This window comes from Calypte anna, chromosome 6 (genome assembly GCF_003957555.1).
Source record: "Calypte anna isolate BGI_N300 chromosome 6, bCalAnn1_v1.p, whole genome shotgun sequence".
NCBI classification, from domain to species: Eukaryota; Metazoa; Chordata; class Aves; order Apodiformes; family Trochilidae; genus Calypte; species Calypte anna.
The window spans coordinates 4,902,231-4,922,547 of record NC_044252.1 but is presented as its reverse complement, the minus strand read 5'-3'; the positions used below and the strand labels follow the sequence as shown (position 1 = coordinate 4,922,547).

At 43.2% G+C, this 20,317-nt stretch overlaps 2 protein-coding genes across 5 annotated transcripts in view; one reads left to right on the top strand and one right to left on the bottom strand.

Annotated features, from left to right (window-relative positions):
• The first annotated feature begins 1,144 nt into the window (after positions 1–1,144).
• Positions 1,145–7,048, top strand: TMEM254 (transmembrane protein 254). The gene is made up of 4 exons (XM_030453671.1): positions 1,145–1,442; positions 2,645–2,748; positions 3,946–4,005; positions 6,175–7,048. Exons 1-4 carry the CDS (start codon positions 1,341–1,343, stop codon positions 6,290–6,292), a joined length of 384 nt encoding a protein of 127 aa, XP_030309531.1. The 5' UTR covers positions 1,145–1,340; the 3' UTR covers positions 6,293–7,048.
• A 5,121-nt stretch (positions 7,049–12,169) lies between these two features.
• The window catches only part of LOC103539022 (putative threonine dehydratase), a 29,755-nt gene continuing 21,607 nt past the window's right edge, over positions 12,170–20,317 (bottom strand). For all 4 annotated transcript variants that reach the window (XM_030453229.1, XM_008505478.2, XM_030453227.1 and 1 more), the window contains one exon: positions 12,170–15,430. In XM_030453229.1, the coding sequence (XP_030309089.1) occupies positions 15,332–15,430 (99 nt within the window). In that variant the 3' untranslated portion in view covers positions 12,170–15,331. The remainder of the gene's footprint in view (positions 15,431–20,317) is intronic.

Below are 20,317 nucleotides of genomic sequence, written 5' to 3'. Positions count from 1 at the left end.
GGCCAAGTGCCGGGTCCTGCACTTTGGCCACAACAACCCCATGGGGAGCTCCAGGCTGGGCACAGAGTGGCAGAAAGGGACCTGGGAGTCTGGATTGACAGGAAGCTGAACATGAGCCAGCAGTGTGCCCAGGTGGCCAAGAAAGCCAATGGCATCCTGGCCTGGATCAGGAACAGCGTCGCCAGCAGGTCCAGGGAAGGGATTCTGCCCCTGTACTCAGCCTTGGTGAGGCCACAGCTTGAGTCCTGTGTCCAGTTCTGGGCCCCTCAGCTCAGGAAGGATATCGAGGTCCTGGAGCAGGTCCAAAGGAGGGCAACCAGGCTGGTGAAGAGACTCGAGCACAGATCCTATGAGGAGAGGCTGAGGGAGCTGGGGGTGTTCAGCCTGGAGAAGAGGCGGCTCAGGGGAGACCTCATCACTCTCTACAACTCCCTGAAAGGAGGTTGGAGCCAGGGGGGGGTTGGGCTCTTTTGCCAGACGAATTTCAACAAGACAAGAGGGCAGGGTCTCAAGTTGTGCCAGGGGAAGTTTAGGTTGGAGATTAGAAAGAATTTCTTTATGGAGAGAGTGATCAGACATTGGAATGGGCTGCCCAGGGAAGTAGTGGATTCTCCGTCCCTGGAGATATTTAAAAAGAGACTGGATGTGGCACTCAGTGCCATGGGCTGGGAACCGCAATGGTGGTTCAAGGGTTGGACTCGATCATCTCTGAGGTCCCTTCTAACCCAGCCAATTCTATGATTCTATGAACTCACTGAAAGGAAGTTGGAGCCAGGGGAGGGTCGGGCTCTTCTCCCAATAAGACAAGAGGCCATGGGCTTAAGCTCTGCCTGGGGAGGTTTAGGTTGGATATCAGGAAAAAATTCTTCAGGCACTGGAACGGGCTGCCCAGGGAGGGGGTGGATTCAGAAGAGACTGAATGTGGCACTCAGTGCCATGGGCTGGGAGCCACGGCGGGAGTGGATCAAGGGTTGGACTTGATGATCCCAGATGTCCTTTCAAATCCCAACGATTCTGGGATTCCGTGGGATTCCGTGGGATTCCGTGTTTCCCACTGGCGCCACAAGAGAGCGCTCTCGCTCCGGTCCCTCTCACCTCCGCCCCCGCCCGCCCCCAGCGCTTCCCGGGGGCCGTTCCCAGAGAGGCTCCGCCGCATTCCCGGCCGTGTGTCAGCGGCTCGGGGAGATGGCAGCACCGCCTCCTCACCCCTCCCAGGGTGGGGACAAGGCCACACCCAGTGTCCCCTCTGCCTTTCCCCGCCCCGGTCCCGCCCCTTCCGCGGCGGCCTTAGCGGCGGCGCCGGGCTCGGGGTGCAGAGCGGCGGTGACCGAGGGGCGGGGATGACGGCGGTGACGGAGCGGGCCCGCGATGGCAGCTGCCACTTCCAGCGCTCCCGGCTCATCTGGATGATCGCCATCGCCTTTGGAATGATTCTCCTCGGCGTAAGGAGCGGCGGGTGGGCGAGGGAGGATCCCCGGGGAAGGTTTAAGGGGGGGGCTGAAGGGGTGGTACCGGGCGAGACCCGTGGGTCCGCGGCTGCTCCCGAGCGCAGGGACCGACCCCGGGTTTGAAACGTCCCAGAGAACGTGGAAACTGAAAGAAACTGGGAGGAAAAAGGAAAGTGCCGGTTCCTGCCTGGGTGTTGACGGCGGTTTTGGGTTTTTCTGTTTTGTTTTGGGTTTCTTGGGGTTTTTTTCCCCTTCTATTTGTATGGATTTTCTACATACAAGAAACCACCACTGAAAAAAAAATAAAATAAAATGACAGCTCACGAAGCAGCCTCTGGGCTGTTTCAAAAAACAAATTAAGATTTAAGGAGATTCCCTGCTTAAAGCCATCCACATCCTTGGCATAGTTGCATCTAGTTAGTTATATAGTTACCTATACAACTGACAGCACTGATAGCAGAGGAGAGATAAAGCCCCTGGGAGCTGTGGCCCAGGTTAGTGTTTACCTGACATCCCCTGGATCTCAGAGTTCTCAGCTCACCGACTCTCTGCTTGTCCCTTCCACCTTGTTAAAATAAAAGCAGAGAGTGACAAGCCCAGGAGACCACCCAGTGACAAGAAAGATACCCAAACACAACCTACAGCCTTGGTCTTGGGGTCAGCTACCTCCCATGTCCTGCTCAAAGCAGAATAAAATACTAAATTTTCTTTTTTAAGGGAGAAACAAACCAAGTTGCATCCTCTGGTTATAGAGAAATAGTTGCTACTCCTCCTCAGTTTGAATTCCTTAGGTCAGTTGCATCAGATTCACTTCTTCAGGAGAGAGAATTTATTTTTTTTTACTGCTACCGTGTGTAATAGGTAATGAGCTTACAACTTAAATGCCACTTAATGTGCAGGCACACTCTTAGTACACAGATAACAGCCTTAAACTAATCACTTAGGTCTCCTGCATGTCAAGGAAAAGAAATTTCATAGGCTTGGAAGGAAGTGTGATTGAGAAGTGTTGTGGTCTTGTTGAAGAAAATGGGGCTTGGCCAAGGTTAATGGAAAAAGAGTTGAAATACTATGAACAGATGAGCCCTAAGCCTTGTTTGACAGATTTGGGGGGTAGGGGGTGTGAATAGAAAGCTGATTTTAAGGTTAAATTGTTACCTTGAAGAAAGCTAACTTTTTTTTTTTTCCTTCTCTTTAAGTGGGTAACACTTTGGCCTTCAACTATACCCTATAGTTATTTGGGAGTATTTGGTACCTTCCTTAATTATTTAGTCAAAAACCACCACAAATGGGTGTGCTATGGGTAAGTCTTATTTTCCTATATAGTTATTTTGCATCTCTTCTGTTGACTCTCTCAGACTCTGCTGCTTAATCTGTGTTTACAAGCTTTCCTCTAACCCAGTTGTTAATCACATTTGAAGAGCTCTCTGCTCAAGCTCATTACAACCAAGGGTGTGGGGTACTAAGTATGAAACAGACAGGACAGGCTTACACCAGTATGAAAGTTAAAAGTTCAGCTTAGAATTTAGCATCTGTGTTGTTATTATGAGAAAGGTAAAAATTAAAATACTACTTTTGGAGACAGGTAGTCAATCCATACAGAAACTTCTATTTGTAACACCTCCTAAAAGTGATGTTTTTGTCAGATTTTTACTTGAGTAGTCTAATTCTCTCTTAGGAGCCTTCTCCCCTCCCCCAGCTCCCAATAAAGAACATTTTCTACCCTGCTACTCACTTGTCTTCATCCCACCTGCTAAAGAAACTGCCTTGTGCTAAGTTTTGCTTGGTTACAAAACTGAGTATTTGTTATTTTAATTAACACAAGAGCTGGAAAACCCTTCCCTGTAACCAGATCTCTTCCTTGCTGGCTTCCTGCAAAGACAGGATGACACCAAGACTGTCTTGTTTATTTTACTCTGCATCATGTAGAAAATAAGCCTTCATCTTTGCTCAGAGCATCATTTGCTTTAGCAAGATGGAATTAATCCTCACTGTATATTCTGTGTAATTAAAACATTTTTTTAAAAAAGATTCTATATAAAAATTTGTAGACTTAAGTTTGGCTAATCAAGTATATTGTATATTCTGAGTCTGTACACAGTTTTTTTTTCATAGAAGTGAAATCAAAACTTCAGTATCTCCTTATGACCACTAAAAATACATGTCTAAGTAAAAGAATAGAGTTTTGTCTGCTTAACTAAGATTAACTTGTAGTGCTTTAGCTAAGCATTTGGATTTTTGGCTTAATCTAAGCACTGAAGGTTTTGGAAACGTGCAGTGGATACTTGAAATGGCAGTTCCAGGAGTTCCAGTTCCTCTTACTACCTACATGGACTTAAGTTCAAGACTACATTTTTTTTTTCCTAAGAAACACACCTCACTTTCTAGGTTAAAGTGAGCCTCCACTCCTTTGCTTCCAGTTTTATATTCTCTGCATAATGCATGTTGGATACAAGAGTCTTACCCCTAATTTTAAACAAAAATGTTTTCTTTTTATTAGGTTCTGGGTTTCCTGGTTGATTCACGTAGTAGAAGCCTTCTATGGTGTCAAGTTGTGCCAGTAAGTTGTTCCCTCCCCTCATCCCAACTTAGCTCCTCTGAAAAGGAGGATTTCTGATCCAAGAGAGAGAAGCTGCAGACTGGTTTGGGTGGTTCTCAGCAGCAATATTATTAGAGCAATGTACTGAGAGGATAGAAATAAAACTCTTGCTGCAGTGAGTGGTGTTCTCCACAAGAGGCTACTGCAGATTCTGTCTGTGGCCACTGCTGAACAAGGTGGCAAGGAACTTGCAGAACTGGCAGCAGCAAGGTTTGCTAGGGCTTGTCCAGCTGCCTCACTCTTCCCTGGGAAGCAGAGGGAAAAATAGAAAATGTGGAAAGAGTCTGAGAACTTGAGGTGTTAAAGACTTCATCCTGTCTTACCTCATCAGAATGCTGAGACTGCTGATTGCCTGCTGAAATTATTGCACTTATAGTGTGAGAATTTGAGATCTCCTTGTATCTGCAGGTTTGTGGAATGAAACACTTGGACTAATCACACTCTAAAAAGCAAGGCCAACTAAGTTAAAGAATAATTTGGGAATGGACTGGCCAAACACCCACTCCTTCTGTTCATTTGAGCTTTGTTGCAATTCAGAAGAATGTAGGAGTTGTTTTTCATGCTCTATAGAGTAGATGGGCTGCCTGCTGGTTTTCCACTCCAGTTAGCTCAGTTCCCAGCTGCCTGCCACAGGCTTCTCAGGTAGCAGCTCTTGAAGGCAAAGGGATTTTGTTCCATGGAAAGCTCTTTGGAGTCATTCTCAAGATACCAGAATATGGGACATTGAAGGCAGAACATTTTCTGCCTTCAGAATGGGAGCTGGTAGTAGTTTCTTTTATCAGTTTTAAATTATGTGGCTTTAAAGTTCAAACTTTCAACTGATTCATCAGGCAGAGAGGTATTTGGGCTTAAGCAAGAGGGAACTTGATGACCAGGGATGTATTGTGATCAAGTTGAGTAATGACATTTTACAGCCTAGTGTCAAAACCTCTAAGAAAAAGAGACCACACAGATTGCCAGCTCATCATCATCAGCTCTCAGGCATACCTGTGGAGGTTGTACTTCACTATGAGCACCATCTACTTTTTACTGATGTAAAAACAATGTTGACTTATGACTATCCCAAAGGATGCATGAGATGAGGAAGAGCTGGAGAGGAAGCAGATATAAATTTGTTAATCAGTAGCAGTGCTCTCTTTGGCTGCTGGCCTGAATTTCTGAATATGTTCTGTTCAAGTAAGCTTGCTTTATACAGACAGGTAAATTCCTTGTGCTCTGGTTTTCCAGTTTCTCCACTGCAGTGAGATTATGATTAAAAAAAACAAAAAAACCAACATCTGAGCATTAAGAAATGTGTTAAAAGACACTTGCCCCACAATTATTTTATGCATGTGGAGGGCAAAGGAACAATTAACATCTGAAGTGTTCTGGCAAGTGTCAGTAGAGGGAGCTACCTCATAAACTAAAGATCTGGAGCACAGGATTGTTTACTGGAAATACAGAATCTCTTGGGTTTGCTATCATGGTTATATTCATCCTTTTCTCTGAATATTCAGTAGTATTTCTCAGCAACAGTGAAATGGAGGGAAAAAGGAGACATTTTCTGTATTGACCAGAAAAATTCACCTATGCCAAGTTTAAACTTACCAACATAGAAAGGTCTCTGCTTTGTACATTAAGTCAGGTGTCTTCATCCCCCTATACCTGTATTTTTCTAGGCAAAAATTCAGTGCTTCTCTATCCTGCATTGCACTGTAATCATCTCTTAAGCTGCTGGTGCACAGTCTGCCTTCAGTGACTGTAATCAACCAGAAGTTACACACAGACATGCATTCATGTTAATATTAAGCTAATTTCTTGGTTCTTTGGACATAAATCTCTAGGACCATCATGTCAAATAGCTTAGACTGAGATTGCAGTTTATATGGAATTAAGGAAATTATATACATGAAACCTCTGAAAGGACCTTTGTTCTGCAGGTAGCTTAAAAGCCACTAAAATCACAAGAATTGCTGTGTTAAGTTGGTACAGGAGCTAAGTCTCAAGTAGGTTGAAATTGATGTTCTGAGTTCAGTCAAGTTGCTGTGTACTAATCAAGTCTGATGTATTGAAGATGGGTAGAAATACCTCACTTTGTGTCACAGCAGAGTCTGCAAGACCCTAAGTTGTCTGCTTTTGTTCATGTTACAGATCCAAAGGCATCACTGACCCAGCAGTTCAGTTTCACTGGTTCCTTCAGACACTTTTATTTGGATATGCTTCCTTTGGTCTTCTGGTGTCTTACAAACCTTCAGTCAAGAAGCAGTAGGAGAAGACAGTGAAAGAAGTCACTTCTCACATTCTTCATCCCTATTTTCCAGAAGATATCCTCACTTACATGTCTGGGTGCTGTAATTAGCTGAATTACATTCCTGCCACATGATGCAGGAGCCTTCTACTCAAGTAACTCTCCTTTTAACTAAAAAAGACAAGTGTAGTTCATACTCAGTAGAAAAATCAGCCCTTAAGTCTTGGCACTGCCAAAATTTAATCCCATTTATTCTGTAAGAAGCTAAAATTTGATCCCCTGAAGTTTTTGACATGGGCTGGATACTCTGATAGTCCTTAAAGTCCCTGACAGCTGTTAGTAGCTGTTTATAAATCACCTTCTCATGCAGAGGAATAATCTTTGGTAACAGGGTTATTTACAGCCACAAAGCAGCTTGGTACCCATTTTGGGATTTAAATTTATCTGTATTTTTTCTACAGGACTGGCTTTGTTGTTCTCAGAACCTGGTCTCTGTGCTTTTTTTGTCAACTTATTTTCTTCCACAAAGGACAGAGAGCACTGTATGGCTGCAGGCACATTAAAAAGACCAAGTCTCAGTTCAGGTTGAGGTGCAGTGATGAGTTTGGATACATGAAGCACTTTAACTTGGTTTAATACACATGAATACACCTGAATTTCCTGCAGCATGAACTCATCTTTTGAATGGAGATTTTAACCTTTGATTTAGCAGAGTAGAAATTAGTAATCCTGGCAGCTTTCTCAAAAGGTTATTTATTATCCAAGGGAAAAAAAAAATCAATTGGCATTCCAAAACCTAGCCAAATGTTCTGTATTTGTATATTCTGAGTGAAATTGGAGGTTGTGAGTCAACACAGGGAAGATACACCACTGTTTCTGATGTCCTGAAACCTATGGGTGAGAAACCATCTTCAGGACCCCTCAGAGTCCTTCCTGTATGTGTAGGGAGCCTTTTATCATCTCTTTTTACTTTTGAATATTTGAATAAGTTTAGCCAGTCTTGTAATAGCACTTTTAAACTACTATTTAAAATACTAATTATGGTGTGGGGAGAAGTTTTACCATGCCACTGGTGGCATCACTGGTTTAGAAGAACAAGCAAGAGAAGGTTGTTCTTCCTTGAGCTCCACAAGGCAGAAACAAATAAACTGCCTTGTGCAGTACCCACAGACTGTGACACTTCAGGAGAAATCTTATTGAAACACATCAAGTTTTTGCTTTTCTGTGGGTGCTAAAAGCACAGAGCACGGAAGGGTTTGAAACAGTGGTTTGTTGAGGTGGTTGGTTGTGTGGTTTTTTGGTTTTTCAGTTGTTCTGGGGTTTTTTATCTAATGGCAAACTGAGAATTTAGTATTTTGTAGATATGTAGAACTGTTTAAGGGCTAGAAATCCATCAGGAATATAAAGAGCCTGAGTTATGTTTTACTGTGTAACCTTTTACCTTAGTCTGTGACCCTGAAATAAAGATTTAAAAAAAAAATAAAATTGTTTTTAACTTACTCTGGAAGTAGATGTCTATACCAGTTACACAGGCATCATCTCTACACCAATATTAATATTCCCACCTGGAATGTATAGGATTGGCTGACTGTGTGCTTTCCAGATAAAGAACCAAAGAAGTTTAGTATTTCTGAGAGGCCAAACTACTGATGTGAATAAAAGTATTTCCAAGTTAGAACAAGTTTGAGCCAGGCAGTGGCCTCAGCAGAATTTTATGACACCTCTCTGGGTTATTTTTGTTTGCTTTTGGGGGCTTTTTTTTTTTTCCAGCTTGAGAGATCTCATCAGCTCTCAGTTTAGAGACTGTGGGGCATTGCTTATCAAACTTTTTAGACCTGCAACTATGTTGTATTCAAGTATTTTCTCTTCCTTACCCTTGCTTGGCAGCAGTTTAAAAGGATTACAGGCTCTCAGCCTCAGCAAGCAGCACAGGTACCTGGTTTCTAATATTTTTTGAGGCCTATGAGATCCTCAACTCACAACCTGAGAAGGGATAAGGAATGCTGACCAGCTCTTAATGCAGAATGCAGTTGGAAATGAGACTCATTTCAAATGAATATTGAGATCCCAGTCCTTAATGTTTGTTTGTACTGTCCCCAGCACTGCAGCAAGATCAAGAGGCCATAATAATCAATGACATTATTCCCAAAAGGCAGCAGAAGCATGAATCCAGGTCAGCACCTCCCTAAGCCCATGAAGAGACACAACATTCATGGCTAGTATGGAAACCACCCTGGTCCCAGCAGCCAGAAGCATTTTTCCAGGCTGTCCTGATAGTGACAATAAAAGGTTTCTCTTAATCACACAGAGCACTTCTTTCCACTGCCATCAAAACAGCCTTTCCACAACAAAAAGGAGGAGTTCACCTTGAATTCTTAGAGCAGCTCAAAGGTTGGGATACACATCAGACCATCTCCCACATGAACACCCAAACCCACCTGTGCCAAAAGAAAACACTTGCAAATTTTAGCACTTTGCTGGAATGTTTAAAAAGATTATTTCCTACTGAAAGGAAAAGCAAATGGAACTTACAGAAGGGGTTTTAGAGTTAACACCACTGAATAAGAAGGTAAATCACCAAGAGAGCTAAATTGCATGAAGAAAGGTTTTTCAGGGTGGATATTTCTGCCAAGGAGGCTGCTGACAGCACTGAAGATAAATAAATACTGTTTACCCATGCATTTGAAATTGAAACAAACAAACAAACAAAAAAAACAACCAACTTCTCTGGGACAACTTGTGTGCAGACCCAGGCAGCTTTCTGCTAATCATGTGAAGTACAAATCCCAAACATTCAAAGCAACAGTGCCTGTTTTTTCTAAGCATATGCAAAAATAAATAGTTTTTCATTTGACCTGCACCAGGGATCAAAAGAAGCAACTTCATGCAAGTCACAAGTAACCACACTGCTTGGGAACAGTGCTTTTATGCTGTCATTGCTTGGTAACTTTGTTGTAGGAAAAAAAAAAACCAGAAACTTCGCAGAGCCATTTTAATTCAGGGTGGAAACAGAGTGTAAGGTACTTCTTCAAATAAGCTGATGAACCCAAAGGAGCCTGTTTGGCAAATCACTGCTGCACTCACTCAGCTGATGAGAACCTGGGGCAGGAAATGCAGCATCAGCTCAGAAACTTTGAGTCTGAACAGAGGCACTGAGAGGTCTCCCATCAGTTTCCAAGAGCTATTTCCAAAGCCTTAGGGGCTGTAGCTTATTTTTTTGCAAGAGGAAAAACCTCTTGGCTTGCTTTGCCTCCCTTTTGTGCTGACCCAGATTTTTCTCAACACCACAGGAGTCAACTGGGCCAGCCCTGGGAAATACCCAAGTGCTGGTTCATTAAGGAGATTTAATTTGCCCCGGGTCAGGCAGCTGCTTGTCCTGAAAGGCAACAGAGCCCAGGCAAAGCTGGGCTCATCTTCCCCTGGCACAGAGTCTGCAAGAAGTTTGACCAATACACCCAAGGTCTTTGAAGTTTTCCAGTCTGCTCCTTCTCAGCATCCTTGGGGTGAAGGGACAGAAACTGCAGAACTTCCACTAAAATAGAGTAGATTTTAGAGGGAGATCTTGTGGGAAGCAACTCTTGGCTCATGGGTTTTAAGTTTTCCAGGCAAACCACCTTTGCAAGGAAAAAAAGGAATGCAGTAATGTTTCCATGAATGACTTATGAGATGTGACTTACATGCTCCTTATGTTTATACCTCATGTTGGAATAAAGAGTCCAACATCAATTTCCATTTTTTAATTGCAGCACTGTTGTTTACAAGCCCTCCTTAATGAGGCTGTTGGTCTCACCTCTCTATTTATAAGACTATGCAGTTTAAAAAGAAAAAAAATCCCCTTTTTTTTTTGTTTCTTTTTGTGGTTGTTAATTACAAGCTCATACATTTCTATTCCCCTGCCCCTCAGATTTTCTCCACATGCAAAAATAAATTTCTAGAGCCTTTTTTTTTTTAAAAATTAGGACTTGATGAAAACTTCTGGCACGTGGCCAGCAGCCTATACATATACTTATATAAGCTATACATTCAGCTTATCTCTCCAGCACCCTGGTTTTTCAGGCTGGGGCCTCCATGCAAGGCTTGCCTGACCAGCTCAAGGCCTTGTCATGTTTGTTGAGAGCAAAGGAAATAAACAAAACCCTTCAACAGTTCCTTGGTCATGGCTCCTTCTAGGAGGAGGAGGTTGTTCACTAAACCTTACAAAGCCCCTGGCAACTCCAAACATAACTACAGCAAATGCATGGCTGCAAAGGAGGAGAGGGGTGAGGAGCATGAGGAACACCACTGGATCATTCATTTAGCCCCATTCTTTGAGACTCTTCTCTCACAGAAAAAAACTTTCATGTGTCCCTAAAGGGAATACAAAGGGAGACCAATTGTCTGAGTTTAGAAACCATACAAGCTGCAATATCCCTCTAAAGTTAAGCCAGACTTCTATCAAAAGAAAAAAACCACAGGCAAACACCACCCGTCTCCACACATTTTTGCAGCCTGGAAGATTTAAATGTTTAAAGTTTTAAAAAAGAAGGCAAATCATGGTACCTGCATGTAGATGATCTTGCAGACCCCATCAGCACAGCTGAAACCTCTCACCACCAGCTCCTTGCCCCCCAGGGGCAGGGCAAGCCCCTCATATCCTTTCTGGGGATGCCCTCAGGTGTTGCTGATCTGGCTCTGCCCCTTAAGGACTTTCTTTTCTTCCTTCCAAGTCCTTGAGGGCTCTGCCTTTTATCAGAGAGAGAAGCTGTATGGGTTTAGGAGCCCTGTTGGTATGTAGGATCAGGATGGAACTACTGCAAAACGTTAATATTTTATTAGAACGTTCTTAAACCATCAATTTTTGCTGCAGCCTTATTTAAAATAAAGAAATAAAGTGCTTTTGAACCACGGGAAATCATCCAGCTTAAGAGGGGCACCACATTCAGCAGGATTCCCCCTCCTTTGGGATGGGGCAGAAAGTTGGGAGATGGTAAAAACCAGAGGTTAGTGATAGAAAGTCTGCAAACTTCAGTACCCTGTGCATGGCAGACACCTAAACAAACAGCAAAGAAGGTGACAGGAGGACCAAGGCCTCAAATAAATGATTGGCAGCAATTACAAACCAGCTCTGGACTCTTGCAGTTTCCCTTTCTGACCACTAAACCTAGGTCTGGGTCTAGCAGAGGTCTGACAGAGCATGTCCAACACTGCATTTGGGGATGGGAAGGAGGAACATCTTTCCAACTCTTCCAGAAGTGGTGGGCTCCATGGCAAGGACACCCCACCTACATGGGGAGGTGAACTTACCCTGCATCAGCACCTCCTGGCAGAGCTTTAGGTGTTAATCTAAACACCTAAGAAACCTTGAGAAATGAAGGAATCAATGAGGGATGGGATTTTCTTTCAATTAAAGGCAGTATTTGGAAGAAGTTGTGCTGTGTCTCTGATAAAGGAGTGCTCCCAAAGCTAAGGAGCTCAGCTCCAGCAAAACCACCTGGGTCAGAGCATCCTGGAGACAGACAGGAACCCTGGAGACAAGTGGCTGGTGTGCTGCACCTGGAGCTGAAGGACTGGTTTACCAAAATCAGTGATATTTGTCAGGAGTACTTCCAAGATCCCACTCACCAGACTTTGTGGGCTTGATTCAGCCACACAAGCCCAGCCCAGATTCTGCAGAGTGCCCAGGAAACCAGCCAGGGCCAAGCAGGGCAGTGCTAGCACCTGGCCCAGCATGTCAGAAAATCTCTTTCCAGTAAGGATTGATGCTGAGAGGAGCAGCATCCCCTCCCTGGAGCTCCCCAGCCATGAATGACAGGAATTCTGTGTCAGTGTCAATGACAGAGAAAAGAAAAAAAAAAAAGAATTAATTTTTTTCATGCAAGGCTGCTACCAGTACCATCTGAGGGAATGACAGGTCCTTCATTACTGAGGTGGCATAGTATGATTTTAATCATTTTGCAAATAAATACAATGCTCAGATGTACATTTTGGTGATATAACAATCTGTGATGTTTTTGCAAAATCACTGAAGTTGTCCTTTTTTTTTTTTCAAAGCACATAGGAACACTCTCTATAAAAATATGTCTTTAAATGAAATGTTTTAAAATACATTATTAGATCTTTGAAATGCCACAGTTAGATTTCATAATGCAACAAGGTTAGCAGCACAGGTATTTCAGTATTCCTCCCAATTGCATGCATTCATTTGAATGGTTCATTTTTTCATGTATTTTTTTCCCTTGGAAGTATTCAGTCTTAGCTTTACAGCCAATGGACTCAGATAAAAAGCAATATAGAATGGAAATCAACTCTGGTATCATATTTGCATGCAAAGTGTTCAACACTGAAAGTAATATCCAATTTATGCTTATACTTAATACAATAAAAATAAAACTAAACTGCATGTATCATGTTCAACATCTGAAGTATCTTCTAGATACCACTTCCCTTCTTTTCTTCCTTTCTTTTTTTCTTTTTTCTCCCCCAAAACACATTTCCAAAATTTTTAAAACCAGTGGTTCTGAGCTGGTTGATTTTTGATTGCTCTATCTACTACCTCTCTTGCCTGTTTTGTGAAGACTTGCTAATTAGAAAAGAAGTTCCCTGCTAATTAGAAAAGAAGTTATTGATGGTCTGAACTTCTAAAAAATAAAGTCCAGGACAATTCAGCACAAGAAACCAAGGGCTCAGAGAGCAGGAGCTGTTGGCCACTACTGAGAACTGGTTATGGAGTCTCATTTTCTTTTCCTGGAATATCCTCAAAATTTCCCAAGAGTTTTGCCTAAACTGGACCCTTCTTTATAGTGGCTTTACCTGCCCAGATCTGCTCTCTGATGATGTGGTTCATTGCCCATTGACATGGAAGTAGCACACACACATATTTCCTTCATCACATATTTCTGTCCCGAGTTCTGAAACTTTTCTGACCACAGAGAAAGAAGTTGTGTCTGACAGGCTGTGATTTACAGGACATGTTCTGAAGACCAGTCCCCATACCAATCATTCTGGGTGGAAAGAAGAGAAAGAAACCAACCACTGGGGCATCATTCATTTTTTGTTACATGTGCAAACCAGCACAGCCCTTCCAAAACCAGACCAAAGCAAAGAACTTCTATTATTTATCCACCGTGAGAGTCTCCAGTACTGCTCCTTCATAAGCCACAATAAGAAGGAATGAGCAGACTATTTCACTGAAAAAAATACTGCAGAGACAGCCAGAGTGCTTCCCATTTCTTCTGCAGGCACAAGTGAAGTTGTAGATGCAGCTGGGTACCCAGAAGCAGCAGATACAATTCACAGGATCTGCATAAGAGGGATATGCAGCTCCTTCTTTTTATTCCACAGGGACCCTCTGTTCAGGTTGCTCTAACTCTCTGGATGATGGACTGGAATTGAGGGTAGAGGAAGCTTTAGTCCATCCCAGGGTATCTCATCTTCTACAAGTCACGTCCTAATTTTACTTTAGAGACAAAAAATTCCTGTTGCAGAACCAGGAAAGAAAATGTCCTGGGAAGCCCATTCCCAGCTGCTGAGGAGGACTAAAGATGGAAGCTCTTGCTTTAAAAATTGTGATATGCCAATAAAGGAGTGTCACTGGGGGCTTGCAACATCTTTCTCCCCAAAAGGCTACAGCAGAAGTTGGTTTTCATGGATACTTAGCAACAGCTCAACCAGTTCTGCTGCTGGACACCGGAATGATTTGATCCCAAGCAGCCCGGGGAGTCACTTGCTCTGACCTTGCTGGACTTTCAGCAGGACACTGCTAAACACACAATATTTATTTTATATACTTAATTATCAACTTGATATGTGAGTGGCAGGATTAAGACCTCTCATGAAAACGCCTACACCCCAAATTTCAGTCAATCCTGGTGAAATTTATCCAAGTGGAATGATATAAACCAGCTCTCTTGCAGCTGGCCTTACATCCAACTTTTTGTCCAAGTGGAAGGAAAACTGTTGTGTGCTCCCCCTCAGTGTTGGGCCTCTCACACCTCCTGCCCTGGCACTCTGTTCCCTTATTAGTTGGTGTCTGCCTGAAGTGATATCAGTGGTATTTGGGTCAATGTGTTCTTTGTTAATTGCATTAACCATGTGCCTAAGATTTATTTAGGCATCCTCTTCCAGCACTGCCTTTGGCTCTTAACATGTGCTCTTTAAATATAATTCACTCTTAACTTAATCTGTCAGGTGAGATGGATAGAGTCTGGTTTAAGTAGAGTAAGATGATCAGTGGAATGCTAATTACAAAATCCACAGGGATGGAGAGACCCCTTTTTCTAAAGACACACAAGCCACTTGAGATCCTGCTTTTTATACTGAGTCCCCAGAAGCAGAGGGAAGAAATAAATTTGTGTTCTGCATATGAGGTCTAATTACATAAAGAATAGGGTGGTTTTTTTTTTTTTTTTTTTTAATTGCTGAAACTTTTGGAACTTCATAAATAGGATCATTTTGCTTGGGAAAAAAGTAACAACACAATACTGGTTTTTATCTTTGAAGGTGGTGTGGTTTTGTTCTTGTTTAAATCGCATTTTATCAGCTTAAGTTTTCCTCACATGTCAGCAAAGATTTCAGGACAGAAATGTGTCCAAACCTACATTCACATACACGTAGAGATCTCCCAACATAGATTCAGCAAGTGGAGAACTTTTGGCCTGGAAATGGAAAATAACTCTATCAGCAGCATGGCAAAATCCAGCAGAAGGGGCGGCGTTACTTTTCAGGCATCAAAACAACAAGAGGTCTACATTCAGATGTAAAGAAAAATACCTTCTCTCCCTGTTTATTTATGGAATGCCACTGGATCCTACACACTAGCCAAAATCCAGGCAGCCATCTGAAAATGGATTACTGAATTCCAATACCAGCAGAGACTAAAAGTTTCCCTTAGCTAAGCTAACGCTTCGAGTTTAACTTGACTCCCGGGGGCATTCACTACTGTTTGAGCAGGAAATAAATATCCTGAAGCTATTAGCTAACTGTTCAGCTTGGAAGGATAATATTGTTCTGAGTTGCCTCAAGATCAGGGCTCTGTAAAATACTTGTCAGAGGACCTCAGCCCCTTCCCTGGTGCTGTGCCCATCACCGCTCCACCCAAGTGGCTGTGGGGTAGCGTTCCAGCAGCGTGTTCCTCAGCTGGGCTGTGTGGATCTTGTCTCTGGTCTCCACAGTGCAGGTGACCTGGGAAAAGAATTAGGAACATTCCTGAAGGCATGGCAGCAGTTTCAGACAAAAGCATTCCCAACAAAATCCTCAAGCATGCTGGTGAAAACAAAACTCTTGGTTCGATGTAAAAACCCTGCGCCTCGCATCCCCTGGCCAAGCAGATAAGAAAAGTGTCACTGCACATATCTGGGGTTCTTCCAGCCCCTTCTGAAGGGTTTTCAAACCTTCCAGCAGCCCTTAAAAGCCTGAAGAAGGGAGGCTGATCTTCTGCTGGCAAGTACCTGTACTCTTGGCCTCCCTGAAGCCACCCACCCACAGCTGCTCTGTCCCATTCCCTGGGCTATGTCCATGGAGATGCTGCCACCTCACTCATCTCTGACTCTCACCCCATTCCCTGTGTTTCTGGGCAGGTTTTGTTTCATCCTCCAAGCTTTTTATATTCTCCCCCTCTTCTCTCTCATGGAGTCACTCCCCAGTTCTTGATCATCTCTGCAGCATCCCCTGGCCAAGTAGAGAAGAAAAGTGTCACTGCAGACATCTGGGGTTCTTCCAGCCCCTTCTGAAGGGTTTTCAAACCTTCCAGCAGCCTTTTTATTGCCTTAAAAGCCTGAAGAAGACTGACTGATCTTCTACTGGCACCTGGGCAAGTACCTGTACTGTTGGCCTCCCTGAAGCCACCCACCCACAGCTGCTCCATCCCATTCCCTGGGGTATTTCCATGGAGATGCTGCCACCTCATCCATCTCTGACTCTCACCCTGTATTTCTGGGCAGGTTTTGTTTCATTCTCCAAGCTTTTTATATTCTCCCCCTCTTCTCTCTCATGGAGTCACCCCCCAGTTCTTGATCATCTCTGCAGTATCCTGGCTGGTTTCATCTTTTCACACACATTCTTTTTATTCTGATTTTTTTTTTTGTTTGCTCATCACATCACTTTTAGCTGCAAATCTCACATGTGGGCACTGAGCTTTTAGATCCTGTTTTCCTAGATACTACAAGCAATTTGGCTGATACCTCTCAGCTCCATAATGCCTGATACCTACAAGCTGTGTGTGCACATAGGGACAAAGGGTGGACGTGCTGAGCCAACACTAGAGAGCAGAGGAAATGTGAGCAGCATTGCTCAGTTCAAAGATCCCAGTCTTTTGTGCTTTTTTCCAGGTTCCATGTGAAGACAGATCCCAACAAGTCAGTGCAATTCCTTCTGTTCCTGACTGAACCCACCTATCCCACTTCTTTAATCACAGAAACCACGTTTTCCATCTTCTTCCAAGCTTTTGGACTCGGAGGATCCACATAATATTCCTGATACCCCAATGCTCAGCAACAGTAGAGGTTTGTTTGCACAAAAATCACTAGAGTTAGAAATGAAAATGTTCTTTATAAACACTGGGTCCAGTTCTGTGGATAAAGCAAGGCACTGCAGAATCACAGAATGTCAGGGGTTGGAAGGGACCTCTGAAGATCATCAGGTCCAACCCCCCCTGCCAGAGCAGGACCAAACCAAGGGCAGGTCACTCAGAAAAGCATCCAGATGGGTCTTGAAAGTCTCCAGAGAAGGAAACCCCACAACCACTCTGAGGAGCCTCTCCCAGGGCTTTGTAACCCTTACAGTAAAGAAATTCTTCCTCACGTTGAGGTGGAGCTTCCTGTGATCCATCCATTGCCCCTCATCCTAATTTAATTTCTATTAAAAAAAAAATCAACAGGGCAAATCTCTGGACTCAGATAACACCCAGCATGGGTTGCTGCACATTACAGACTATTTGGCAACAGGACTTGTGAGTGTATGGTTTGGCGTATTGCCCCCAAGGCTGGTGCCAGGCAAATGCTTGAGCAAGAGGAGCAGTGCTGGCAGGGCTGCCACTTGGTTGTGCAAGCTCAGCCCTTATCTTCAGCATCCAGGTCAGTGAGCACCAACAAGTCACATTCATCACCCCAATCAGATAATCATCCAGCAGGTTTACTCTTGGCCTCCCCCAAGTCAGGAACTGGGGCAGGCTGTTCTGCTCCCAGTCCACCTGCTGGGGAATGCCAGTATGGAAAAGGAGTCAATCATCTGGGAGAGCCTCAGAAAAAAATCAAAGAAAGAGCTGTGTTGTTGAGCCTCCCACTCCAAACATCTCTGTTTTGCAGCTGGGGAACCAAAGCAGGCAAATAGTTCCTTGCCCAGCTCATGCAGGAAATGCTTTGGGAGTGATAGCATCCTCCTGATAGCTGCCCAGCTGCCTGCTGCTCCTACACATTCCCTTCACAGGACAACAACATGGAACGTGTTGGCAACAGGGGACTGTAATCCCAAATATACTCCTCTGGCTTATTACAAAATGCGAGTTGGCCCAAGAGAATTTTCTCCAATTGTCCAGAGCAGAGGAAGATAATTAAATGAGTTCTGGCCTGAGGTGAATAAATTGTATTGAAAAAACAGGTGTGACACAACATGAAGTGAAAGCCAGCACCCCTGGGACACTGTGTAATGTTAGCATAAAGAAAAAGCAATGTTTGATTTATTAGTTAGCATTTTGTTGCACAGTCAGGGGGAAAAGTAATGTGATGGGTGTCCTCCTAACAGCAGATCCCTTCTGAGTTATTTAAAACCTCAGCAGAACTAAACTCCCAAGAGGCTTGAAGGGAACAGGCAGACAACCCCATAACTTCACACAGGGCAGATGCCAGAGGAAAAAAGGCCTCCCCAGCTGCTTCTCTGCAAAGCTGCTGGAGCCCCTCAAGACCTTGCAACCCCTGTTGCAGGACCCTCCTCTACCTTCCTGTCTGCTTATGCTGCAGTTTCTGTGGTGAGAAGACTTCTAGAAACTTGGTGAGTTCAAAGTTCTTTTTTTTTATTTATTTTTTTTCCAGCTGAGTTGCCTGAGTCCAACTACGAGACCCATTCATCAGGCAAACTGCTGCTCTATAGCAGAGCCTTGCATGGCTTGCTAGAAAAAGCAGCTCTTACCTTATTAAGTCACTCACTGATTTTGCTCACAGACTTCTCTTTGAGTCAACAAACACAGACAATTATTGGGATCTAAATGTTTATAAAGAGGTTTACAGATGGAAAAAATTTAAATGATAAAATAGTCCCACAGATCTGAGGGATCTTCCTGATAAAGAGCAGGGAAAGCTGACAGAAACAAGTTGTAACTTCATCCCATGAACTCTGTAATCCTTTAGGTCTCTGTACCCAGATAACTGGTGGCACTAGATGATTATTTCCTTCACTCTGATCTTTTTTTCCTGTCTAGATACCCCTGGTCATCCACCCTGCTTCAATAGCTGTAAAACGTGAAGCCTGATTATTTGGATGCTTTGCTATGAGTTACCTATTTCAATACTGGGACTTTGGAAGCCATTTCCTAACTGGAGGAGTGAATCAGAGTTTTCTGTAAGATAGAAATCCAGGATGAGCCACAAGTACAGAAAATCTAAACTGGTGGTCTTAGCAGGCAGTGTCCAAAAGAAACTCCTCTGTTGTTCCAAAGAACATGACCAGCCAGAAGTCATGAAGAATCAGCTGCATCTCATGCAGCCAGAACCCTTTATTAAAAAAAAAAAAAAAAGAAAAAAGAAAAAGAAAAATGAAAAAAAAAAAGAAAAATATCTCCTATTTTTGCCAGTAAAATGTTCTGAAAATGATTTTTCCACAAGTGTAGCTTGAACATCAAGCTTCCTTTTAGAAAGTCCTTGCTACACTTGATGCAATCAGACTATCAGCAAGGATCTTCCCACAGATCATTCCAAGCCTGCACCAGATGAACAAACACTTACCCATCCAGGCATTTCACCAGAGAAAAGAAAAAATAAAAAAATGCTCTGTCTTTCTGATAAGCACTGACTAGAAGCCAAGTTTTTCTCCTTTAGAAAGGAAAGGGTAAATCTAAAAGGATGATGAAATACTGTGATGACAATCCTGACAGGGCTGATTTAGTGTTTCAAAAATAAGCTACCAGAGCTTGCTGCCCTGCTCTGTCAAACACTCCATCTATATCCACAGCCAAAAGCATGTTAAAGAGGAAGGGCTATGGCTGTAATGTCTTGCTTTTTGTTACCACCAGTTCAACACACAATAAATTTGGCCCTTGATCCAGACTGAAATGCCTGATTTATGTCATGTGCTGTGATTTATACAGATGGAGGGGACAGAAAGTTCCTCACGGGGCTGCTTTAGGAGCAAATGCTTGAAATGCTTTGCAAAAAATTAAAAAAAAGCAAAAGTTCCCTGCCATGTATTAGCTTCCCTATGAAAATATGCATGTTTTTCTACGTGTGGTTAGAGCAAATTCATCTTGATGCTTAAGACAAATTCCCTATTCTACCTTTTTTCTATTACCCTTGTAGTTTTGAAAGAAAAGCTTTGCTGGGTGTCACCAGATAGAGCTGCCTCCAAAGCCACTGAGGCCTATAAATCTGGATCACTACTTTGGACTTCATATCTAATTATCCCCCAGCCTCTCCCCGACTGATTAGAAGCTGTCATGCAAATCCAGCATCCAATTAAATCATTCTGGGATGTAAATTCCTCCCTTCAGCCCTCTTCTCATGCAGCACTGTTGAATTCTTCAAGTGTGCAGTCAGTGGAAATACCTTGTGTTTAAAGAGCAGACAACACCACGTAGCACTTGATCATTCAGGGACTGTATTTACTGTGAAAATTGTCTCATTGGGACAGGCTTCAGGAGCCATGGAAAATTGCTCTCACATTCTCAATCAAAAAATGAGAGTGGGGATTTTGTTTCATTTACTTAGTAGCATTAATAAAAGTGACAAATCTTCCTAAAAATCACGTTGAAAACTTTGGAAGAGAACTTTTTTCAGAGCTCTTAGTCCCTCAGTCAGAGGTATTTTCTACCCTGAGCAGTGTCACATTATCTCCAAGTGACCCAGACCAGTAAGCTGGCCTATT